At 46.6% G+C, this 27,184-nt stretch overlaps 1 protein-coding gene across 4 annotated transcripts in view; it reads right to left on the minus strand.

Annotated features, from left to right (window-relative positions):
* Positions 1-27,184, minus strand: part of OPLAH (5-oxoprolinase, ATP-hydrolysing) — a 664,980-nt gene that overhangs the window by 490,366 nt on the left and 147,430 nt on the right. For all 4 annotated transcript variants that reach the window (XM_069621803.1, XM_069621805.1, XM_069621802.1 and 1 more), the window contains 2 exons: positions 17,944-18,127; positions 14,735-14,926 (listed from right to left, as the gene is read on the minus strand). In XM_069621803.1, the coding sequence (XP_069477904.1) occupies positions 14,735-14,926; positions 17,944-18,111 (360 nt within the window). In that variant the 5' untranslated portion in view covers positions 18,112-18,127. The remainder of the gene's footprint in view (positions 1-14,734; positions 14,927-17,943; positions 18,128-27,184) is intronic.

Here is a 27,184-nt window from a genome sequence, read left to right on the forward strand (position 1 = left end):
TGAAACAATAGGGTTGCAGGTCTAAAAACCATCGCATGACTCCAGGGTTAGAGTCCTTTTGTTGACTTATCAATACCAAAGGTGAGCGGTCAGGGATGAGTGTGAATTTTCTACCTAGAATGTAGTACCTAAGATGGATAATTGCCCATTTGATGGCAAGGGCTTCCAGTTCTCATGGGGGACGAACAGGTAAGAAACTAGACCAAGTAAGGCAGAAGACCTCGGAACAGGATTGGAAGAAACAAGAAAACACAGTAATACAGAGAGCACAAAAGCAGTCACAAGGCTAATACTTGCGAGCGTAGCACAATCGGGTAAAGGACTGCGTTGAAACGCGGTTTGTAAATGTCTGTGGGTCCCAGATATAAATCTGCGAGCCAAACAAGGCTTGCAATGCAAACTGACACTGTCGGAGGGCATTGACGACTGCACATGTGCGAAGCGTCGAACACGGACATCCGCGCATGCACAGATCCGACAATATGGCAGCGCCCAGAGAGCCTCAGGCAGGGACCCGATGTGCCAGTGAGTGGTGCCATCGTGGATAAACCCTCCATGTCAGGGTTCGTTGGATCCGATGAGCCCGCCACCCTACCCAGGTGAGAAGTGTAACATACGAAAGCAGAAAAAAGCAGAAGGTGATAATTCTGAACAACAGAAAGCAAAGAGAGGTTGCGAGCGACCCGAAAGGGTGCAAGAGGCACAGTAAAGTAAGAGAGGTGTGCAAGTGTGCATGGCAAAGTGAAAGAAGTGTGCAAGAGGCGCTGCAAAGTAAAAGAAGGGTGCAGGAGGCACGGCAAAGTAACAGAAGTGTGCAAGAGCCATGACAAAGTGGAAAGTGTGCAAGAAGAACGGTAAAGTGGAACGTGTGCAAGAGGCACAGACAGACAAAAAGTGGAGAAAAAAAACAAAGGCAGGGTGAAGGAGGCACAGGAAGCAAAAGGTTCCAGAAGAAAAGTATAGGTTGTAAGGCGAGAGGCCAGAAATCAGAGTGTAAGAAAAGAGGGGTGAGGCACGCACTCCAATTCCTGGTCAATATACTACCTGAAAAAAGAAAAAGAATAAATGGGTTAAATCCCAAAGTGTCCAATTCACTGAGTTAGATCCCAATTGTTGCAAAAATATTCACAGGGTTAGATCCCAATTGTTGCAAACATATTCACAGGGTTAAATCCCTTATGCTGCATTGGTGCTGCTGTTCTCCTTCTTCAAATATCAAATCAGAGTGGTCGCGCATGGCAAGAGCAAGAGCCCTGCGTTCTCGAAAGTCTCTGATACTGCCCTATGAAAGAACTGTGCTTTGAGAGGTGTATCCTGACAAGGTGAACTTTTAAGTGAACTTTTGTTTGAGGCAAGAGGTGCCTAGGCTTGGGGAAGGGAACCCTGAGAAGCCCACAGAAAATTGTGAAATATATTGTTATAAGGAGAAAGGCCTAGGCTTGAGGAAGGGAACCCTGAGAGGCCTAAAGGAAACTGTGAAAGGAACTGTGAATCTTTATTTGAGACAAGAGAGTCCTAGGCTTGGGGAAGGGAACCCTGAAAGGACTAAAAGGAACAGTGTCTTTTCTTTTGGAACCAGAAGGGTCAGACCGTGGGGAAGGGAACCCCAAGAGACCCAGAGACATTGTGAACTATATTGACTTGCTGCAAGAGCCCTACCTGGAAGATTCCGAGGGCCACCCTTTTTCGTTAAACTATTTTTTAAACTGACTGAACTAAACCAGACAGTAAGGCTACCTGAAACCAGATGTGGTTCGCATTTCTTTTTGAGCCACCAGTTTTTTTTAAGAAGACCCCACATCACATTTGTTTTAAGAGTGAGGGCAAGCATAGGTTTTGGCACAGATGGACTTTGGTTTTGGATTTACGAACATCAACGGCCCATAGGAGCATCAGTTCAGGGAACAATCCCATTACAGTTAGGACCAGTTAGGCATTACACCAACCCTACAAAGTTTTATAATAAAGGTTTTCAAACTGTTACTTTTGAGCCTGTGTCTCTCTTGATGCCATGAAATCGGTACCTTGATCTGTCAATATTGCTTGTTGAAATACCACCCGAGAGAAAAAAAGGGAGTTCATGTTTTAATATTTGCTGTGTGCTGTTAGTTCTTAAAGGGAAGGCCTCAGGGTATCTCGTGGGATAGTCAACTATCACCAACACATACTTATTGCCCAATTCCGAGGTTTCAAGAGGACCAATAATATCCATTCCAATCCTAGAAAAAGGGATCTCAAAAATGGGCAAGAGATTCAAAGGAGCTGGTGGTGGAATATGTGTGCTGGTCCATTGACACGTGCCAAATGTCACATGCTGGTAAAGGATTTGATGTCTGCATGTATCCCTGGCCAATAAAACGTGTTACTTATGTGGCCTTGTGTCTTAGTTTGACCCAAATGGCCTCCCGTTAAATACAAGTGGGCTATTTCGAGTACTACTTGTTTATGGCTTTGGGGAACTACCAGCCAGGTTTTTGTTATGTCCTCTGCTGTTGTTTCTCCTCTGTATAAGAAGAAGAAAGGGCCTACTTTTCCCCTTCCTTTAGGTTCAGGTAATACCCGTAAGAAGGCATCAGCTAATAAAGGGTTGTTCCTCTGGGCAAAGGCCAAATCGGGAAGGGTGTCAGGTTTTTCTTCACTGGCTCTAGGGGTTACAGGTGGTTTCGGCCTTTCATCTGCTTTCCCAAAACCCAGGTAACCCCGTTCAGTCTCCCCCTTTCTCACATTCCTCCTTAAGTATGGCAATCATGGCTCTTTAAAGTACCCCTTGGGCTATTTGATCCCCAGGTTGGATCGTAAATGCCTTTTGCTTGTGGTTCTCTAATAGAACATTTATACTTCCTCTAAAGCCTGGATCAATACGCCCAGCCAGGACATCAAGTCTGAATTTCCAGGAAAGTCCTGACTTTGGAGTCAGTCTGATGTAACACCCAGGGGACGGTATTAGAATTAGATCAGTCAGTATCAACCTTCTTTACCCTAGAGGGACTATTTCTTCTTGACTACTACAGATGTGGAACCTTTTGTGGCTACAGACAGGTTTGAGGCTCTGTTACTCAACCTATCATATTTTAGGATCTCCCAACATGTTTCGGTTGAGCTTCATCCCACTCTGACACTATATATGAGACAGGCATGGTATCAAGAGATGACACAGATAGATAACCTTTATTTTCAATGATCAGGATGGTAGAACACCTAACATGCCCTAACTCTAAGGTGGGAATGTTTCCTAAAGGAAAGCAGACTAAGGGAAGTCCAAGTCTGTCAGTCCAAAACAAAATACTGTCTGTGCCAAAACCTATGCTTGCCCTCACCTCTACAGAATAACATGGTGTATGGGATTTGGCCAAATCAATAGTGTTCAAAGTAAGTTAATGTGACAATAGATCTCTTCTGCAGCTCCCTTCCCCAAGTTCAAGGCACTCAGGATTATAAAGTTCCACGGGTTTCTCAGGATTCACTTGGCAAAATGGTCACAGTACCTTTTCCTTGTAGATTTCTTTGGTTCTCTCCGGATCCACTTTCCTTGGACCCAAAAGGTCTTTGGTGAAAAAATAGTTTTCTCCACACCGAAACAAACAAAAAAGATCAATTTAGAAAGACCAAATTTAATCGATAATTCGGTCTTTCTAAATCGATCCTAAAACCCCTCTCACCCACCTCAAACTCCACCTCCTATCGCCCCTTCCAGGCCCTGAACCTTACTTACCTTGCTCCGTCGACGATGTCCTCCTCTCGGCGTGCGGCCATTTTGGGAATGACAGCTGTTCCATGAGACGCACACAAGTGCGCGCAGGGGCTGACAGGCGCGGTCCGGCGAGGGACGTTGTGGAAGCAAGGTAAGTGTTTGGGTGTGTGCTTATGTGTGTACATGTATGTTAGGGAGAGGTGTGTGAATGTATGTAGTGGAAATGGGAGGGGACGGGGGCGCAAGTTAAAAAACACATTAAACAAATGTAATGAATGGTGTGAGTGTGACGGGAAAGTGTGGTGTGGGATTGAAAGGGGCGTGATGGGAGCCGGCGTGAAAGTAGGTCTGGGGGGGTAAAACCCCCGAATACCTTAAAAACCGAGGGCACAGCGAGGGTCGGGCTCAACGTGATATTACAGCATTTTGAAAGCTACACCAAAACGACCAAAAACATCAGTCTTTTTTGGTGTTCGAGTTTCAAAATGTGGTAATGTCATATAGAACCACCCTCTGGTTCACACTTCTTCAATGGGTCTCTCATGCTTCCCTCGCCCTAGCTAAGACCCCCTTGGTTACTTTCCAAATCACCAATGTTCAACTGGTTCAAAATTACATCCTTTTAAACACAAAAGTTCAACTCACAAAAGTTCCATTGGCAAAGCATCACACTTTACTTGGTTTCTTTTAGAACAACCTTCCCCATTCTGAACCAAGTCTTTTTAGCTTTTAACTTCAGCAGCTCATGAAATTCCTTTCTTTCAACTGGGGCTCCCCTGGTTGTGGCACAGTTGTCAGACCGCACAGTCCAACCATTACAGGTCGCACAGCCAGGTGCCTTAAACTTAAGTTGTATCCTCTTTTTCTTATAGTGGGGTCTCTCCAGCCATCCTGGATCATTCTCTCACCTGGTGGCCACCCCATTGCTTTTCGAACACTCTTGGCTTTATTTCAATCCTTTCCCATCAACTTTGGGAATTTATCTCCCACTTCATTGAACGCTTAGCTCACCCTTTTTAGGATTTCTATTTTGCTCACTGCACATAGCTCCCTTCTTTGCAGACGCTTCCTTCTTCCTCACAGTCTTTCGAGAATGTGTAATAATACATGCAACCACTCTGCAACTATGTATCCTTGCATTACCATTCATCTGTTTCACCCAACACATCTTCAGCTTTACGCGATCGAGCTGCAACTTTGTATCTCACTCACTCGCTTGCTTAACAAACACTGGGCTTTCATTGCGTTTGACTCACTTGTTGTGTTTTCTTCATTCTGGCGTCAATATACTTGCCGTCTGAGGTCAAGGTCTCACCACCCCCTCAGACACTCCTGGGATCCCGTCCTGGCCCAAGGGAACGAGTATTGCATTTTACCAAGGTCAAAAGGGATCAGCACGCCTTCCGGCTCCCTTCTTCAGACCTTTCCTTCTCGCTGGAGATGCAGGTCTCTAGCCACGCTTTTGCAGGGTGCTCCCACATGCAAACCCTCAGCGTCTCAGCATCCCAGTTTCTCCCAGCTGGTCCTGGGCAGCCACAGCTCCTCAGCTTTCCTCCCAACTCGTGCGTTTTGCTAAATGCTAGTGTTCTTTTTATACTCTCCTGAGCGCTTGACAGGCTACAGGTGGGTATGGTTGATTTCAATTGCCTGACCCTGCCTGGCCTTGTTAATGGCACATGTCCAATGAGGATATTGGGGTGCCTCTATCGGCATCTTCTTCGTCCCAGCACCATAGTGGTGTTTTACATAGGAAGTCTGTACTCCACAGGACTTCCTCTTCTTTGTCACAGTACTTGATTGATATCTGGGTAAACGAAGATTGTGTGCCTTGATTAATTGATTGATTGTTTATTTATTATGCACTTATACAGCAAGAGTTTCAAAGCGCAACCATGCAAGGGAGGGGAAAGCAAGGGAGAAAAAGACAACAAGCTTACTAGGCATGGTACAATCAGGTGTGTAGTCTAAAAGAAAGTGCGTGGGGGGAGGGCAATGGGAACAGGGGTTCCCAGACCACCAGAACATGGGTTAAGTGTTGGGCGGTAGACCCACAGTGGGCGTAACCAAAAGTGCAGGAGTGCAGAAGTGCTGTGGTAGAGCTTGGCCCGGAGGCAAGCGTAGGAAGACTGGCGAGAAAGCTAAGGACCTGTGAGACTCTGAAGGTGCACCAAACAGCCAGTCGCAATACTGAGCAGGGAGTGTAGAGAAAGCAAGAAGGCGGAAAGGAGGTGGCTAGCAGTGGAGGGGAAGAGCGAAGGAGGAGGCGAAGAGGAAGGTCTTGAGGAGTTCCCGGAACTTTTGGTGCTCTGGTTCAAGACGGAAGAGGCAGGGAGGTTGCTCCAGATGGAGGCACCTGCTGATGATAAAGATCTTCCCCATATCTCTGCTTGTAGAAGCGGCTCACTCGCAGAGCATTGAAAGTAGATGAGTTGAGGGCTTAGGAAGGAGAGTATTTAAGAAGAGAATGTTGCAGATAGAGTGGACCCAGGGCCCCAGAAGGCCTTGTGGACAATGTAAAGAGTCTTGCAGCCACAGGGGGCCAGTGGAGGGATTTCAGCACCAGAGAGATGCAGTCCCTGGGCTTGAGGTCAAGGATAAGTCTTGCAGTTCTGTTCTGGATGAGTTGAAGAGGACGAGGAATAGAGGCAGGGAGGTTGAGAATGAGGCTGTTGCAGTAGTCCAGCCTAGAGAAGACCAGTGCTCTGGAGACGTTGAGCCTCTGGGGGAAAGTGAGATAGGGTAGAACGCCTCTGAGAAGGTGCAATTGGAAGTGGGACTTTTAGAGATGTCCGAGATGTGAGAAGAGAAGGAGAGAGTGGAGTCGAAGATGACCCCCAGGTTTTTTGCCTCATTTGTGGGTGCAGGCGCAGTGCCAAGCAATGCCAGCCAGAGGGATAGAGGGAAGGTGGGTGCAGGGGTCCCGATGAGAACGATTTCTGTCTTACTGGCATTGAGGCAGAGGTTGTTTGCAGCACACCATGACTGGACTGCGGACAAACAATCAGGGATGAGCGAGGAGGAAGAGGCTGAGGGTAGCCTGAAAGAGTGCTGTGTGTCATCTGCATAACACCGAAAGTTGGAAGTGAAAGTGGCTGTCCTATGGGGCCAGGATGGCCATGTAGACATTGAAGGTTAGATCCCTGGGGTACACCACAAGTAGAGAAGGTGATAGAGGAGAGAAAGGGCCCCAGTTCCACCTGGGATTGGCGGTCCGAGGGAAAGGAAGTAAGCCACGACAGGGCCTGATCAGTGATGCCAAGGGTATCACGGAGACATGCGATCAGGGTGTTGTGGTTTACTGTGTCGAAGGCAGAGAAGAGGTCGAGTAGAATGAGGACAGAGGGGGAGTTGGAGTCAAGGTTTGTGATGATATAGCCTATGAAGGCTGACGGGGGTTGGGTAGGCCACCGTCAAGGTAGGGGGATACCATGTCTCAGCATTGGGTATTCACTCCCCAATCCCTGAGGACCCTCTACCCAGGCGATCCTCCCTCGTTTGTCTGCCCCCAGCGTCAGGATCCACAAGCAATGGCCCTCCCCTAGCCACCTGTGTCGAAGATCCCCAGGGAGTAGGTGTCAATTTCGAGTTTATCTTCCCCAGAGTCACTGAAATCTCCCTCCTCACCTGTGTCAGATGATTATGTTTCGTATTCTACCTTCCGGGATCTCCTCCAAGTGTTGAAGTCTCTTGTTTTTTTTCATGAGCGGTGGACTGCCTCGAAAAGAAGCCACTGTTACAGTCTATCACAGACTGCACCCTCATGATACCCTCGTGACAGCCAGATGAGGAAAAAGCCAATAGGCACAAAAAATCCCAAAGAGATGATGAGAGGTAAGTAAGGTTGTCCGTTTCCTTCTGGAGCAGAAGAATGCAGGAGAGACTGCGGTATCCAGAGATTCCAAGGTAGGCACTCCAAAGTAAGTAATGAAGTTCATAGGAGTAAAGGATGGGATATAGGCTGGACAAAGCCCCAATGTGACATGACTCAATAAAGTAAGATCCCCGAGAGAGGAGGGGGTTCCAAGGCTTGCGCACCACAAGAGGAAATAGAAGCTGCCAGAACAGACGTGTGGGGCGCCAGTAAAGAAAACAAAAGTAGAACACTGCGCGAGACGCGGAAGACAGGAAAGCCGGAAAGAAAGATCAAGAGAGAGGCTGATGAAAGGACGAGCAACGCCAAGGAAGGGGCACGCTGAGGAAAGAGAAGGGTTCACGTGTGTGAACAAAAAACAGAACACTTTGCATTAGGGTAGCAGTCAAGTAGAATACTGCAGTTGCAACGCGTCGGCCCGCTGCAGAGGAAGTGAATATGAACCTCCGGCGGGGCCAACAGGTCAGAAAGACTAGACCGCACGTTTTCAGCGTGACAGGACCTTCAATGGCGGTGACCCGCTTTCCACCTCTGCCATAGCTTCCATGCACCTGGCTGTATGACAGTAGGTTGGGAAAGATACTTAGGTTTTTCACGCCTAGCAGACTTACAAATCGCTATTCCACCTAAAATGGTCCCATTACGTCTTCCATAGTTAAATAGCATCTGGCAGATCAGCTTTTAGAAACAGTAAGCGATTATAAGTACTTAGACCAAGAGGTAACCTCCTGTTTCTTAGATAGAAATTTAATTGAAAAAAAGAACCATAACAACCAAAAAAGCTGTCAAGCGTGGTGCTACGCTTAGAGGCTTACATTGAAAATGGGTGGCCTTTCACTTATGCCTATACTGACCATATACAAACAGAAATGTATCCCAGCGATCACTTATGACCTGGAAGTAGTGATTTCTAAGACGGATGCACCCCTGATGATTAAAATAAGAAGGGGCATTTGCTTTATGAAAATCATGCATGCTGTAAAGGGGGATATAAAATGTATCTTAAGAGAAGCTATCCTGATGAATAAACCTTTGGAGAATAAGAGGTTCTGTGGGATCAAATTAATGTTTTTTGAAGAAATTGGTTTTGCTTACAACACTGGGGTTCCATGGAGATCAACCTACATCATTTTAAATAAAAAGTTTGGGACTGGTTTCAAAACTGGATGTTAACTCAGTGTAAACACAAACTACAGGAATGTAATAGATAATACGAAGGTAGACAGTGCACCGCCCTTATCTCTGGTGAAACCTTCACAAATATTTTCGGCAGAAGAGTACAAGACTTACTGGAACATGGAATCCAACCACATGGTTATGGAGAAGTTGAAATAGGAATGTTGGGAAAATTCAGTGCTAAAATGAAATATAAAGGATGTAGTTGCGCAGCAGAAGTGTCCGTAGGAGAAAAAGGATCATACTTGTTAGGATGGGATGAACAAGCAAACCGGGGTATTCACAAGCAAATGCACATGAACCAATAGCAATCGCGGAAGTTCAAGACAAGTGGGAAAGTGAATTCCCAGAAGTTTGAACACTGCATAAAATGGAAAACTGACTCGAGTCTGGTAACACACAAGGTACGTCCCGTACCTCATCATTTGCGAGAGAAACTGGAGGAAGAATTAGACATGCTATTACAAAACGGTATCATTGAAAGGGTGGCAGCAACAGAGTGTTTGTTTCCAGTGGTACTGGTAGCCAAGCATAATGGAAAACTGACAGCTGTGTGGATCTCAGGGACCTGAACAAAAACATTCTAGTGGATCAGCATCCCCTACCAGTGATCTCGGAGGCCTTGGCACTTTTGAAGGATGCTAAGGAATTTACAGTAATTGATCTTTCTGCAGCGTATTATCAAGTACCACTGGCACATTCCAAGAGCTTACATCATTTATTACACCTGAAGGAACCTTCAAGTACTGCAGGATGCCCTTTGGTTTGGCTTCGGCGGCCGCTGTCTTTCAGAGGGTTATGGAAAAGGTCCTTGGGGGTGTAAAGAACATCATAATATTCCAGGATGACATTTTGGTATACGCATCATCAGTAAAGGAACACAACAAGAGGGTAAGAGAAGTACTATAGAAACTGAAAAAGGCAGGACTGACAGTTAAGAGAAACAAATGCAAAATTGGAGTGCAAACTGTGGAATATTTGGGACATAACATTTCGGCAGAAGGGATTATTCCAAAGCACAGTCTGGTTGAGGCGATCAAGTTGGCTCCACAGCCTAAGGACAAAGAACAATTGCGTTTGTTCCTTGGACTATCGGAACACTACCACAACTTTGTTGAGGACTTTGCAATTTTGTCTATGCCTTTCAGAGTGTTACTTAAAAAGGGTGTAAAGTTTGCATGGTCCAAAGAGTGCTGGGTAGCATTTGAAAAAATCAAAGAGAATATATCTAATGCTCCTTCAGTGGGAAAATGTTCAATTGAAAGTAGAACCTTCCTGAATGTTGATGCTAGTATTTTAGGACTAAGGGCCTCATTACACGGTAGGCGGTAAGGGTTTACCGGTACCGGTAAGGGCACCGGTACCGGTAAACCCTTACCACCTTACTACGAGGTCACTTTGCAGGACCCGACCTTAACGGCTGGTGTAGACCAGCTGTTAAAGTTGGGACCCGCAAAGGGACCTTGGTGCTATTACGGTACCGCGATTTGCGGTACCGTAATTAGCCCCTTCCCCATTCGCATTGAGCCCTATGGGCAAAAATGGGAATGGGGAAGGGCCATGGAGAAAGGGGAAATGACCGCCCCGCCAACCTTGGAATAGGGTGGTAATTCCCCTTTTCTCCATGGTGGTACCAGTATGGTACCGGCGGCAACCATGGTGCTAATAGCACCATGGTGTACTGCCAACCGTGTAATGAGGCCCTAAGTGTTACGCTCACCTGGTCGCTGCGGGGACATTGGGGCATGGCTGGAGCCCTCCCAGGACTTGGATCCCTTGGATTGACTCTCTCCCCCAGCTGCTGCGAAATCGAAGTCTCGGGATGCTGGTACTGCCCCTGAGAGAAGATGAGAGGCAGTGAGAGTGGAGTGGTGGTGTTGTGATCCCCCTCAACCCTTTCGTGCCAGAATGAAGTGAGCAAGAGTTTGCCCATGCAAGCTCACCTGTTTTAATGTAAGGATGAGCTCTCCGTCCTGCTTTCTCTCAGCAGGGGCGCCGTGGATGGACCTAGTTGCATCACTGGTCCTTATCGTGGAGGTCCAGACCGGCTGCGACCTGTTCCGCCTTGAAGGTAGGTGTTTATAACAATGATTATTGTCCGTATTCTTTGTGGTGATTTTCCCCACTGATCACTGTCCTTAATGTTATATTGTCCTTTCCTCTCTCTCTAGGTATGAAGATGGCCCACGAGTGCGTGGTGATGGAAGAGAGTCCAATCCGTAAAACCTACAAGTGGTAAGTTGAATTTCCGGATGATGCACCAAGTTCGCGAGTTGCGCTGCCCAGCGTTTAGAGTTTATGCAATTGCTAACCTTGTGCCCTCTGTCTCCTTTGCAGGTGATGTCAAGCGATTCCCCGAACTCCTACCGGCTGCCAGATGACAAGATCTGCGAGGAAGCTGCGCCGGAAGATGGCCCTGTGTTGCTTGGGAGTTCGGGGCAGGTAAGTGCAAGGCAACACCCGAAGTCGATTCGAGGAGACAGATAAGAGACGTGCGGCCGCTGCTGGGTTAGAAGCGACTAGAAGTGCTCCAAGCGATGGCGATGCTGATCTCAGGTAAGATGCGCGCGGTGCTGCAGAGTCAGAAGCGGGTAGCAGAGATTCCAGCGATAGCATGGCTGACCTCAGGTAAGATGCGTGTGGCAGCTGCAGATTGGGAAGCGGACAGCAGTGCTTCCAGCAATGGCGCGGCTGATTCCTGGTAAGATGCTGGATGGGTTCCGTAGACTGAAGATGCTCGTGCTGAACAGGTAAGGATCTGTAGACAGCGGTAAGCTTTACGCTGCACAAGCCAGCCCCAGCCGCTCCCTTTAGGGCCCACCTTGTGGCCCCACCTTGCCACTCCCCCTGTTTTCTGCACGTGCCTTTCATGCATTTGTATGGCCCCGCCCGGCCTAGATGCACGTGCCCTGAGAATACTGTTTGCAGAGCACACTTTGAAATGAGCTTGGTGCCAGAGGCGCCAAGACTGGGTCCATTGGGACCCTGCAGGAGATAAAGTGAATGGCCCTTGACCAGTGGCCATGACACTAGGGGCCTCATTGAACCAAAGGGATGGAAGTGAGGAGAAACAAGTGGTGGCATTTGCCTCCCGGCCTTTGAGAGATTCAGGAGCTAATTACTCAGTTGTGGAGAGGAAAACATTAGCGGTCTTCTGGGCATATCTGCACTTTAAAGTTTTCGTTTGGGAGCAAAAACGTGTGGTAAGGTCTGACTACAAACCATTAGTACAGATGATGGCCAACATGGAAATGAGTAAAGGTTCTCCAAGGATATCTAGATAGTTGTTAGGCTTGCACGGTTATGATTTCTGTGTTAGTTACTTACCAGGTAAGAAAAATGAAGTAGCAGATTGCCTTTCAGGGATGCCTGCAGGGTCAAAGGTGCAGGAAGAATGTCAGCATGTGGATGAGTCAACTGTGGCGAGCATTGAGGAAGGAGCAATATGTGAAGATGAATGGGAAAATGCAACTAAAGATGACATTGTGCTAAAATCAATTATAGAATGGACGGCCATTGGATAGCTCGACAGGGATTTTTTAGATAAGAAGTTTGAACCATTTTTTCAAAGAGAAAGGGGAGTTGTCCTTGGTAGGAAACAAAATAAGGAGGGGAGTGAAATGTGTGCCTCCTGAGAATATGAGGAAAAGGTTGATCGAACTGGTGCATCACGGTCATTTGGGGGTGAACGGCACGAAAAGGAGAATACGTCAGAGTTATTGGTGGCCAGCCATGGCCAAGTTAATTGAAAGGGAAGTAAGTGACTGTGTAGAGTGTGCTTTGAGTGACAAAAGCAAAGTTGTACGAGAAACCCTTTTAATTCCGGTAGAAGTGCCGCCTCAGCCTTGGCAACGAGTGGCAGTGGAGGTAATCCGTCCCATTCAAGGCTTGGGGGAAGATCCTAAATATGTATTGGTGATGGTGGATTATCACTCCAAGTGGACAGGTGTGAGGGAGGCCACCACATGTGAGCTAATCAGATTCCTAGATAATGTTTTCTTTAGAGAAGGGTTTCCCAGCACACTTGTGACAGATAAGTGAGGGCAATTTATATCTGAAATGATGAGGAAATGTTTGTGAGAGTACAGTATCAGACATGTGAGGACAGCTCTATACCACCCCAAGCGAATGGCTTAGTGGAGAGGGTGAATAGGTTTACTAAAGGAGAGATTCAATTGGCGCTGAGAGCGGCTTTACCATAGAAGGTGGTACTGAGACAGTTGGTTTTGGGTTATTGCACCACACCACACTCAGTAACAAAAATGTCTATATTTGTTTCATTAAAAGGACATGAGCCAGGGACAAAGGTATGTCCACGTTGGATGGGGGTTGCAACAACTGTGTGGGTGGATCATGAAGAAGTAATGAAAGTACTTCAAAAAGGGCAGGAAAATTATTAAAGAGTGTTTGATGATTCACGTGGGGTGAGGGATTGCAAGTGGTCAGTTGTTGACATGTTTTGGATCAAAATTCCTCGCATGGGATCAAAATGTCTAGAGAGCAAATTCTTGGGGCCAAAGAAAATGTCTGCCGTAAAAGAAGGGTGGTGATTGTTGAGGGTGACGAGGTGTGGTCCAAGGGAAGACTGTCTCTGTACAAGGATGTAATGGGGAGTAGTGATGAGAATGAAGTTTTAGGGTCAGAAACCATTAATGCTGCAGGACAGGAGTTTGATGTTAGACGTCTGGTGGTAACGAAAATAAGTTGCGGAGGAAGAAGAATGCCAAATCACTGTGAAGATTTCGTTCTGTAGCTCATTGGTCGTGTTGTTACAGATTGGTGGAACATCACAAATGTTCTGTGGTTATCCTGTGGGGAAATTTCTCAAATGTTAAAATCTTGAATACTTTATCGTAGGGTGCTCATCAATATGCGCCAGTTAATCATTAACGTTTCAATCATTATCATTAGGATTTTGTGGGGTGGGGATATGGTATGCTCTGGGGTTCTCTGTAATCACATGCACAGTAGAATGTGTCAGGGTTCCAGCTCTTTAGCTCTCTGTACCACATTCTATAATGGAGTGTGTTAGGATCCTAGTGTTGGGATTTGAAACATTTCAGTTGTTGTCAGAGTTAGCAGCACAAGCTGTGACTCTCTGGGCCTTAATAAAAGAAGCTTGTTTCACGTACCCAAGACTCATCATTTCAATATCTTACATGATATGGAACAATCCAAAAATACACTAGGATCAACCTGAATAAAGATCCCATGTGTGTATACTAGAGCTGGTCAAGCCCGGCGGTGCTAGGACCGGCCCAATACCCACCTAGGGCTTTAACCTGCCCCCCCCTCCCACTCTCGGGCCAGTGCCTGCACAGCGCTTAAACACATTTTAAATGACAGCAGGTGGCTCAGTTCTGTTGCTAGCCGAACAACAGAACTGAGCCCCCTGCTGTTCTGCATTTTGCACAGGGCTCTGGCAGACCATCCAGACCATCCATCCAGAAACCATCAATCTGCCCACCTGCTTCTGCTCAAGGTCCTCTGCTCTGGTACACCGGCATGGGAGACAAAAGATGCTCTGTCAGTGCACCCACATTGTGAAACCAACTGCAGTAGAATGTTCATGAGAATCTAGTTGTACATCTTATTTCCCCCGCTGTAGCCCAAATTATAGTGAACTTGTCGCTTCTTCCCACTCTGCTCTCCCTTTACTTCTCTTTCTCTGTGGACCTTTACCCTTCTTGCTTTCTGTCCTTTTTACCCGTACCGACATAGTATATTCTGGCTCCTTTGCCCCCTCACATTTCTCCTAGATTGTGAGGTGTGTTATATAAACAGTTAAACATTAACATAACTTTAAGAGTTAACTTGGGAGGTACATGTAGCGATCTGCATAATAACTAACATAACAATAATCAGTACAGTCTGCAGTTCTAAGCCATTCCCAGCCGGTGACTCAGACACTGGCAATATCCCCAGCAAGGCCGCTCGAGACACTGACTATAGGGCATGGTCAAACCAGGTCACCGTTTTTGGTGGGATGCACTTACCAGGTCAAAGATCTTAGGTCGTGACTGGTTGCCAATGTGCAGAAGGTCCTTGAATCCCTTAGTGATGACCAAGGCGATTCTCTCTCCCTTCCGCTCCAGCAAGGCATTTGTCGCCACTGTTGTTCCCATTCGGATCCACTCAATCCTTGATGTGTTGATCGGACGATCCCTAGGGAAGTGAGTTCCACACTCCTGGAGACAAACACCAACACAATTTACAACACAGCAACCATAGTTCAAGATCCTCTACATGTACATTATACCATAAGGAGGAGTCAGAAAATACAGCTGGACTTGACCTTTGCTCAGTGAAACGAAATAAAGTGGCCTTTTTGATTGATTGGGACATTCAATGACACGAAATATGGAGGCTTTTTTGATTGATTGGGACATTCAATGAAAAGGGATACTGGCAAAGACATAGACCTTCTACTGTATATGTACGGGAATGCCCAATCTAAGTACCAGGGTTATGGAGCCATTCACCTCTAAGTCCTTGGTTGAAATATGAACCAAGGTTGTATTGCGCAAGATTGGTTTGGTGGTTTGATCTTTAATCTGTTGGACTATGTACCCGGTGTAGGGACATTCAGACTTCATCTCTCCACTGCCGAAATGTATGTGTACACACTGTGATGAATCCAATGGAGTTATCACAGATTCTGTGGCGGTACCCTCCTCCCATGTGGCCAGGGGACGGCAGCCACTACTTGATCCTGACCATGGGAATATATCTATGAGGAAGGATCACATGGGAGGAGACAACTACCGTAGAGACACATTGGGCCTCATTACGACCCTGCCGGTCTGGAAAGAACGGTGGCGATAAAACCGCTGCCACTGTTGTTTCCGGACCGGCTGATTCAGAGTCCTGCAGGCGCACATGGAAACACCACCTCTGTCATAGACGGAACCGGTGTTTCCATGGTCCCCATCCCCATGGAGTCCATTGGCTCATACCTCTTCCAGAAGCTACGGGATGTTCTGCTCCTGACAGAGAACCAGAGGCATCCGCGGACACCTGCGTTGGAACTCCAAAGTGTGTCCTTGTGCGAGAACGTCCAGAACCAATCTTTCGGTGGTGATCTTTCTTGACTCGCTGACGAACCGCGTCAGCTGGCCTACCACCGCGGTGCACGTGTGGGGGCCACATGTCCTGGCCGGTTCAGGCTTGCTTAGGCGCCGGCGTCCTGCCTTGCGGGCCACAGAGACACTGTCCTCCGCTACTGTAGGACTGGGGGCGGCTCCTGTAGGCTTCTTGCATCGGAGATCGGGAAGGCTGTCTGTACGACGTGGAGAACCCTTTTGAAGACCTGCATGATTTTCCCCTGGAGGAGCGAAAAGAAGAACAGCAGTGCTGCTGGAGGTTGCTGAGGGAACCGGCCGTCTCCGTATCCGTCTTAATTGCATGGATCGACTCGTCGACAGCCTTTCCAAACAGGTTTTTCCTGTAGAAGGGCATGTCCAGCACCTTCGCTTGGACCTCCTGATGGAAATTAGTAGCTTTCATCCATCCCTGTCGATGAAGGCACCACTGTTCCCCATTTGCCGGAGCCCTGTGTCGTCGACGTCCACTGCCACTGTGATGATGTGATCTCACGCCTCCTCCCCTTCCTGGAAGAGAGCAAGGGCTTCCATCTTTTTATCATCGGGGAGGAAATCCAGGATCGGTCTTAGCTTGCGGTGTAAATCACCTTCTTCCCATGCATTTCTCCTCGCTGTCCGGAGGGACCGAAGACGATGATGACCGGTTAGCCGGCTGATTCCTCATGGCCGCCGACACCACCGTGTCCGGCGATGGTTGCAACCTCAGGCACCTTGGTGTGGAGTCCAGCACCCTATATTTCTTCTCCAGCCTATCCCGCTTGGCTGGAGCTGTGCAAGGGTTCTTCATGAGGGCCAGTCCCTCATCCCGAATTTCATCCAGAAAAGGCACCGCCATGATCGTCTTCCTCTTGGCCTCACGCCTTTGGCACCAGCTGGAATAGCTCGGAGGCCCCGACGATCATGGAGTTGAACAAACCCACCTCATTCGGTGGGGACACCCTGTGTGGGGCTTCCAAATGTGGCGATTCACCATCCTGCTCGACTATGTCTTCGTCATCATCCGTTGTTGTGGCCATATCTGTTCCTGTACCCGTTTCTGGGTCTGCTGGAGGAGTTGGGGCCCGACGTGGTGGAGGAGGTTGATATGGGGGCGTCAGATGACGCTTCCTCTTCTTCGGCAGAGGCTGATTGGGGACCGGCGCCGGAGGCATTCTCATCCAGATCTCTGACACCAAGGTGTGTAGTCGATAGAGTCGATACAATATCCAAGGAAATGTCCCTCGGCTGAGAAGGTAGAACAGGAAAACTAGGCATTGCGCCCTTGCCGCCGCCCTCATACTCGTCGTCCTCGTGGACCATATGCAATGACTCCTGATCTTCGTCGTCCACGGATGAGACCTCCATAGTTTGGACGACAACCTGGGAGGGTGTAACGGGGCTTCCTCGCCCCTGATTTTTTCCTCCCTGAGGGCTTTGAACTTGGTCCTGGGCCGGTTTCACTCCTTCTGCTGTGCCAGCAGACTTTGCCAAAGTCTCTGCGGTGGTGTCGTGCCTTGGGTGCAAGGACGCTTTCTGCGCCGTGGGAGCTACCCTCGTAGGATCAGTGCCCATAGCTGCTGCGGGAGTAGTAGCCGTCGACAGAGTCGCCGACAAGGTATTTGCCTGTGTCGGTTGAGTCTGCTTGGGCTGCGCAGCCTTCTTCTCCTCTGTCTACAGCTTCTCGTATTTCTCGCGTAGCTTAACTTAGTCGGGATAGATGAATTCCTCTTTGAAGAGGAGCTTGATGGTATGCTGGCAATGGAGCTAGAAGGTGATGCAGAATGCGCCCTATTCACTTTGAGACTTGCTTCAGCGGCGAACCTGGTGCACTCGGGCTTGCAGATCTTGGCCATATCTTGGGCCCCCACAGTTGAGGTGCCCTCAAAGGACTCAGAAGACCGCTCGATGTACCGGCCGGTCCTGGATGAGGCATGACCCTGCTCGGAGCACGAGTCAGAGGCCTTGTTCGTGTTAAGCCATGCCACCAGGGTACTATGCCTGTCCTTCGTCATTTTCTTAGAGAACCTGCTTCTAAATGACCACATAATGCCTACACAAAGACACAAAAGACACAAATGGTTCAATGAAAAACACAAATCTGCAAATCCGTCCCAAACACATACCTCCTCTAAGATGCGCCTTATACCCTCCGTGGGGGCATCCTTGTAATTTGCTGGATCCTCCGACAGCAGTTTCATCACTCTTACTTTGCCACTTGGGCATCGGGAAAACACATCAGTGAAGGTGCCACCCCGATCTATGGCAAACTGGAACTTTCCTTCATCTGCCATCTTCAGACACTACAGGCTGCAGAAGGATGAAAAGAAGAGAGAAGAAATAGGTATCAGGATATTTCAGCTACAGATCAGGTTCACACTTCACATGGAGCAATTGGCAAACTCCTGGGCAGACAGATAGGGCACTACCATCCATCAGGATTCCGATTAAACTTGTCTGCATTCCAGTGCATAGCAATACACCCGGTGTACTGTTGCTGAGCTTTTAATGGCCAGGTATGCATAATTATTTCGGATGTCAACACATTCAGTAAGTATCCCTCAATAGCCACAATGGCTAGTAAATCCCCAGTGTATTCCAGGTGTAAACTGTCTCTCTGCCTAGATGCTTTGCTTCCTCCTGGAATTGGGACCTGAGAGGTTTAATCACAACACAGGGTGTGCACCTGATCCTGCTTCAGGAAACGTGCAGTGATAAGTTCTCTGAATGTTTTGACTCCAGAACATTTTTGGATCTGGTTGCACTACATAAAACAGGACCCAGCTCAGGAAATCCGTTGTCCTGCTCCATACAGGGAAACCAATGGCAATTCCGCCAGCATCAGATTTTGCCCTTTTTAAAAAATGTTTTTTGTGGTTAGTTCAACAATTGAACTTTTCACAAACAGACATAAAACAAAAAAACAAATTACACACATTTAAAAAGAAAAAAGCTATTTCATCACATCAAAATAAGAAATTTCAAAATACAACATCAAAACATTAAAATAGTGTTAAAACATTTAAGCCTGAAGCAATTATTCACACTTTCCCCAGGAATTATTCTACAAGAAAACACAACACAGCAAATCGCCAGGTGTTAGAACCATCAAAAAAATGTTTGCCATACAATACTATTAGATACAATTCTAAAATCATGAATAAGATGAGCCACAAAAAATTAGAGCAATACGTGAAACATTTTTGGGATGTTAGTAGCATCATTGGCCTTTTTTACACCTGAAAAAAGCAGGAGGAATCCATATGGATCCCTTGTAATTGTGACCGTCATGTTTTTACTTGGCGGCCATGTTTAACATCCAGTGGACCACTCACATGGTCGGCTCCATCAGATTCACCAGCACAACCATCATGAGGCTCTTTCTGCTTTGGACTATCCTTCCATAACCTGTGGTTGTTGTTGGCCTACAAGGAGGGATATTAGCCGAACTGCAAGACGCAGAAAACGAATTAGAAACAGCGTTAAGAAGGGGAGGTAATACCAAGGAAGATAATGAAGCAAGACTCAGGCTGCAACAGAATTGTGCTGGGTATTGGGATCGATTGTGTAACCTCAACTACAAAAAGTACATAGAGGGGGCAGCATGTAGGGGGGGATAAACCCGGCAGGGCCCTGGCATGGTTATATAAAAGTGAGACCCCGAGATCCACAATCAGAACAATAACGAAAGAAGATGGGCGCATAGTGGACACCCAAGAAGGCGTTAATCAGGAATTTGTAGACTATTACTGACTCCTGTACGGAGACAAAAAGAGAAGCGATTGCAGGAAAATAAGAGAAACACTGGAGGACATAGGGTTGCCGTAAATTAGCGCAGAGGTGTGAGAGGAGCTAGATGCTCCGATTACTCTAGAGGAATTAGAGGAGGTAGTGGTGCAACTACCCACCAGCAAGACTCTGGGGGCCGATGGACTCCCTAGTGAATTTTATAAAATGTATAGAAATTAGGTGCTCCCCCCACTTTTAGCGATGATAAATGAGGCATACGAAGTGGGAAGGCTACCAGAGTCCCTTAGAGAGGCGATCATCATACAGCTGCCTAAACCCAATAAACCTGGTAATGATTGCGGCTCATATAGACCGCTGTCAATGCTGAATCAGGATAGCAAAATGCTAACAGCGGTTCTGGCAAACAGAATTAAGAGGATTATTAATAAATTAATACAGACCAGACCGGTTATATCCCTAATAGGAATATATCCAACAACCTCAGACGACTCCACTGAGTCATTGAACACGCGAATGGGGACGCGGGCGAAATGGAAATTGTATCGCTGGATGCAATAAAGGCCTTTGACTCTGTCAAATGGCCCTGGCTGATTGCGTCCCTGACCAATTATGGAATAGGACCTGGGTATCTCAAATGGGCCAAACTATTATATAGCACGCCGCTAGCCAGGGTTAAAACAGGAGCAGTAATATCAGAGAGGTGGCAACTCAGTAGAGGTACTAGACAGGGATGCCTTTGGTCCCCTATACTGTACATCTTAGCCCTAGAACCCCAGGCGATATACCTGAGGCAGCAGTATCACATGATAGGCATCACCATAAAAGGAGAACCGCACTTAGTCTCCTTGTATGCAGACGATATACTGTTGTATCTACTTTACCCTGAAGAAAACCTCCAATATGTCTTGGAAGTGATGGAGCGATTTGCAGGGCTGTCTGGCATAGCAGTGAATCCTAAGAAATCTTGTATATTTCCTCTGGGCAGATACAAAGGGATCCTGTTAGATCAATTACCTGTTTTACAGATACCATGGGAGGTCAACACATTTCGATATTCTGGGATAGACATCTATCATACGGTGGAGGCAGAGCACCAACATAACACTGAGAAAGCGATCAAGAGTATAGAAAATAGTATGAAGTTCTGGGTAAAGCTCCCCTTTGCGATGATGGGTGGGGGGGCAATGCTGAAAATGGTGGTTCTTCCAAGACTAATGCATTATTTTGGGAACATCCCATACCTGATACCAAAGCGATTCTTTGCTAGGATACATGGCATATGCAGGGAATTCCTTTGGCAGGGGACCAGGAACAGAGTTGCCCTTTGGAAGCTACAAAACTTCCACGAGAGAGGGGGTATAAAATTGCCGAACTATGTAATCTACTAAATAGCAAGCCAGCTGCAATATGTAGCAAAATGGCTCTCAGAAGAGCCAACCTCAGAATCCAGGCTGTTTCGACTGGACTGTGCCCCATTTTTCTTGAAAGAAATGATGTGGCTGCCCGGATCGGATATGGAAGGGCGCCCAAAGATGATGATACTAGGGTGGGAGATATGGCGTAGGGCCTGTCAGGTAATGGAGAACCCATCCCGTGTTCCCCCCCAGTGCCACTAGTCGCACTGTCGGGGAAAGAAAAGCAACTAAGGATGATGATCAGGAAGCAATGGGAATCGGTGGGGATAGCAACAATGGGAGACGGTTTATAGTCATAATGTCGACAAAAAAATGTCGACAGACAAAAATGTCGAAAAAATAATGTCGAAAATAATAATGTCGACATTCTATACTTTTAATGTAAAAAGTCATAATGTCGAAAAAAAAATGTCGACATTTTTTTTTTTGACATTATGACTATAAACCCTTAAAACTATCAACACCTCACCCAACACCCCCCTGCCACCCCCCCCCCCACACCCCCCAACCACCCTTTCACCCCTCATACTCAACACATACCAATTATTTATTTATTTATTTATTTATTTATTTAATAATTAAATAAATAAAAATTGTATTTACTATGGGGGGGTCCCCCCCCCAACCCCCCCTCACCCAACACCCCCCTGCCGCCCCCCCACACCCCCCCAACCACCCTTTCACCCCTCATACTCAACACATACCAATTATTTATTTATTTATTTATTCAATAATTAAATAAATAAAAATTGTATTTACTATGGGGGGGTCCCCCCCCCAACCCCCCCTCACCCAACACCCCCCTGCCACCCCCCCACACCCCCCCAACCACCCCTCATACTCAACACATCATATATATATTTATTTATTTATTTATGCATACACTAAATTAATGTCGAAAAAATATCGAATAATGTCGACATTTTTGTTTGTCGACATTATTGTTTTTCGACATTAATTTGTCGACATTTTGACTGTCGACATTATTGATGTCGACATTATGACTGCACACCATGGGAGACATATGGCAGGAGGGGAGGATAAAAGACTTTGAGATATTGAAGGAGGAAACGGGGTTACATACGGGACAATATATTACATATCATAGAGTGATGCGGCAAATCAAAGAGACATGGTCCGAAGTAGTACTAGAAGATCGACCGAACGCCACCATAGATACGATATATGACATAGCGGAAGGTGGACACGAGATATCCAGGATATATAAATTGATGATGACCAAAGTGAGGAGTAAGCGGTACAACTGAGACAGGACTGGGAGGAGGAAGTGGGTGCCCCAATGAGTGATGGGATGTGGGAGCGAGCACAAGGGTACCATAAGAAAGTGTCAAGGAATGCAAGGCTACAACAGATACAATTACATATAACCCACAGGACCTATATGACACCCCAAAAGATAGCCAAATTTAAAAATACAGGACAATCATGCCCCAAATGTGACAAAGAAAACGTCGGAATGGTGCACATGTTCTGGACATGTCCATTAATTGAGAGATTCTGGAGAGAAGTAGCACATAGGCTGGAAGAAAAAGGGATTAAGTTAGTGGTGGAAACAGCATGGGCATGCCCGATAGGAGGGTTTCCAAGACCACGTAAACTCAAGCATGTAAGTAAACTAAAAGACCTGGCATACATACTTGCAAAGCGTAGAATCGCTATGGGATGGAAGGCATGCCATAGACCAAGAATAGAGGTATGGTGGAAAGACCTTCAGAAATGGGCAGAAGCTGAAACTGCAGTATGGCAGGAAGCTAGTAAATCTGTAGGGGAGAAGGAGGCTGAAACCCTGATGGCCTGGAAACAACTAATAGCCACGTTATTTGGGCCCACGCAAGACAGGTCCAGTGATCGGGACCCAGCAGAGATCACAGGAGAGGAATCCCTACTGCAAGACGAAGAAATAGAATATGAGGGAGACTAGGCTCGAACGGGGGGGAGGGAACGGGAGAAGCAGTGGACATGGATGGAGTGATGTAAATTCAAAATTTTATTATATGCACTGCAAGTTTGGTTTGTGTTGTTTGTTGAAATAAAATTAATGAAAATTGTTTTAAAAAACAAAAAAAACCTGTGGTTGTTGTTCACTAAAAATATAAGAGTCAGGACCTCTAGAAAGAGGAGAGCTGAAAGTCTTCTCTAACCATCCAGTTATCGGCCTAGGATAGGCTACGTGAACTCTTGGTTGGGCATACTAGTGTGGAAATGTGACTGATTAGAACCCTTCCCTTAGAAGGGTTCTATTAGATTAGAACATCTAGTGCTTCTACCACAACTTTACTGATAGGCACTAAGGCTGGAATAAACCAAGGAGGCTTCATATCAGGAATTCTATCCAAGCGTGGATAAGTGAAACCAGACCTTTACTTGCAAACATTCTTACAGGTAAGGGTTTATTGCCATATCTGGCTTTTGTAGGTCGTCAAAGGATACAATTTGTTTGACTGCCCCTTCGATAGCATTCCATCCGTTTGTACAACAACCAGGGCATTAAAGAAGACACAATATTCCATAAAGAAAACAGTGCATTGCATGATCAGTCAACCCGCTAGGACCACCTTCTAAGATATCTCAGATACTGTAGACCCCAACCATCCTTCTACCAGGGGTGTTGCTACACACCTAAGGCAAGGGTGAGTGTAACCTGAGCTAAAGAGATAGTGCAGGTCTGCATATTTTTCGGGACATAAAGGCCATGAGACACTCGGTATTCCCTTTCTGGGCAAGCCTACAAGAATTTGTTGAGTGCATGCGTTCTGGAGTTGTGTTTCTCTCACTGATCCTCCATGCCTGGTGTATGTGGATGACAACGTTGGGCGAGTGAGAGGTGTGCATGGTTCCAAGAGTTTCTTTCAATTAAAAGAAAAATAACATTAGTTGAACCAGTCGTTCTTGGAGCTTGTTCTAGACTACGGACAGGTCCCCACCCATCATTTGCCTGTTTTTTAAAAATATTTTTGTTAATTAACATACACTAATCCGAACAAGTAATTTTACTGGAAAAATGAAATAAAAGGGAAAAACGTGCTCAGGACAGAGGACAGCCAAACAAGATTCCATATACCTAGCTAACAATTGTCCTCCAGCAAATTAATATTCTAGGCTTTCCCCTTTAAGCATCATACAGTCACACACAAAGGATGACAATGGGAGAGGCTGGGGATATCATTTGTCTTGTAGGAAACTTTAGCCAGCACCATTCTTTTCAGATAACATTTGGAAACAAATATTCACACCTCAAGTGTTATCGCTTTACTTTATTTATATAATTATTTGCATTTGTATTGGCTAATTACATAACACAAAACACAAATATTTGCCATTTTCATTTTGCAATGACTAAGTCCCCCCTCCCCTCTTGGATAGCCCATTCTGTCTGGGTTGATGCTGAAGGTCTAATCTTTTTACTCCTCCAGCCCACCCATAATGTATATGCCCCCGCCGTGAATAGGAATAGTAAACGAGAATGCCGCCGCTGGCATTCTAATATTGGCATGAAGACCCAGAACAGATTTTTAATAGTACCACATCTTTGAAACTTCAGAGCTGTACCTGTGTCCCCTTCCAACCCTCAGCCTTGTGTATCCATTTGCACTGTACAGAGATCCCCGGCTCTTGAGCTAGGTCTACAATTAAAATAAAATAATTAATACCAAGCTCTATTTCTCATTTCACTATGTTTTCACGTATATTATGATCAGAATTTATATTATTCTGTTACTTCAGGGTCAATGGGTCCAAGTTGCAAGCTGCTAGCCAGGAATGAAGAGACTCCTTGCCAACTAAATTCTACACATACACACAGACCAACATTTCTTCTTCGCCAAGAGTCAATGTTCGGTAGCCTGGTTAGCCCATATCTGAAGAGGGCTCTTTTGCCACTAATGAGGCTTATTGGCACCAAGCAAATTTGCCAGTGGACCTAGCCCATACGAACATCAGCAAGACATGGTCTGAATCTCTAGAGGCAGGTTCTCTGTGGTTTTCTAAAGGGCAGATGCTATGTTATGTTATCTTGCATTGATAAAGTGTCTCCTGTCATAGTTCATTGGTATGATAGAACATTCTGTAGTGGTAGTGAGAAGCAAAGTGGGGTAGATTGTTGGGGATGAGGGAGAGGGATAGATAAGATTCTCAGGAAGGCATGAGAAGGAAAAGGCGCAGGAGCTCTGTGTACAACTGGACCAAATTTATAGTGTGACCAGTGCCCCAGATAGATACAGAATTGGGAGCATTTTACTCCCTATTTCTTAAACGTTGGGTGTAAAATGATTTTTTAGGGATTAAAAATGGATGTCCTACTATCAGAACACCATAACAGAAGCCAACAAAAAAAGCACAGCCCTCTTCAAAGAGGTCAAGCACTGCATCAACCCGCTACCCGACCCTGCCATACCACACTCCATTGAAAAATCCGCCACCATCAACACCTTCCTCATCGACAAAATCAGCTGGTTTCGCCAGCACATAGACACCTCTACATCCACAGACCCACCTCACGTCCCTTCTCGTGAAATCTCCATACCCTGGACAACATTCAAGACACTCTCTATAGAGGACCTGGTAGAACCCATGCCCGCCCTCAAAGCCACATCGTATATAGACAATATCCTCCCAGCATCCTTCCTCAAAACCCTCACTGCAGAAGCTTTCCTTCCCTATACGGAGATCATCAACAGCTCCCTAACTCAAGACACCTTCCGATCGACCCTAAAGAGAGGACAAATCCTCCTCTACTAAAGAAACCTACTCTGAATCCCAACAACCTAGGTAACTATTGCCCCATCACCCATCTTCCCTTCCTAGGTAAGATCATCGAGAAAGCCGTAGCAGCGCAACTACAGCAACACATCAATTCCAAAAATCTTCTCCAAACCACCAATCCGAGATCAGACCTAGACGCAGCATGCAGAGGGCAACCATACAGGTGGTCGACGAGGCTCTCAACATCCTTGACAATGGCCACCACTGCCGGTATACTTTATAAAAAGCGGCCGAGAGGTCAGGTAGAACCAGGTCTATTCGACCTCTCGGCAGTTTTAGACACAGTTGTTAGGGAGAATTCTCTCTTTAGGCTGAATTTCCTAAACTAGTAAGTCCCCCAGCAGCTTTGCTGGATTTCGGGAGTTTGTTTTTTTCTCCTATCAAGAGTGAGACTCTTTTTCTCCCACTCTTGGACATGATTTATGGTGTTCCTTTGACTGTTAATATGTTTTATGGGCTATGGGGTCCTTTACTCCATAGGGTCTCATGTGTTTTTACTATGTGTGTTACACAGCACCCTCCGTGCAGTAACACAGGGGTGTCATAGTGACACCCCACCATAGACTCCATACCCTGGGACTGACTACTGTCTCCCAGGGCATGTAAAGTCACCATTGGCTTTACTAGTCCCAAATTATTAACAGAAACCAGTACAAACCATCATATTGTGGATGTACTGGTCAGGGCAATTCGATTGCCCTGGGGTCTGTTAGTCGAGGGGGCACGTCTCCGTCCCCCTGATCGAGTTTTGGCTGGTGGCAGTGGATACTACTTTTTATATTCGACCGCGAATATATCCCTATGGGATTTTCCCATTGTTCGAGGCTACCAACTTTAATTATTTAATTCTCATAGCCTCGAACATACCGCCGGTTTACTTATTTAATATTAATTCGCCGGTTGGTATTTTTTGCCAGGACTCGATTCTAAAATGGCGTTTGTGTTCTCTTCTGTGACTCCAACCCAAGTCGAGCCCTTTGTTCCTCTTTTTGGCGGGCTTCTCCACAGAAGCCTCCAAAAGTGGTGCCACTCTGTCTGGGTACCACAGGGGGTGTGGGAGGGGGTTTAGGCACCCTGGACTAGTCGCACTCTTGTGTGATTGGCCCAAGTGGTGAGCCGGCCGGCTCACCACTTAGCATGTTTGATTGACAGCTAGGCTGAGTGAATGGGGGTGTGCTGCATAAAAGCAGGGCTTTGGGGACTGGAACTTCAGAAGTCGCCACAGGACCTGAGAATCCAACGAGGGAGAAGCTGAGCCGACCTACCACGACGACACCACTTCCCAACGACAGAGAAGATCTCCCGGCTGGAGAGGCTTCTTCCCCTGACTGGTGGGCACAACCAGTTTACCTTCTTCTCTTCGCACCCCAGACCGGCTTGTGGTCGAATTGCCCGTGCCAAGCACCCCGGCAACCGGATA

Source organism: Ambystoma mexicanum, chromosome 5q (genome assembly GCF_040938575.1).
Source record: "Ambystoma mexicanum isolate Mex_15411 chromosome 5q, UKY_AmexF1_1, whole genome shotgun sequence".
Classification (NCBI taxonomy): Eukaryota; Metazoa; Chordata; class Amphibia; order Caudata; family Ambystomatidae; genus Ambystoma; species Ambystoma mexicanum.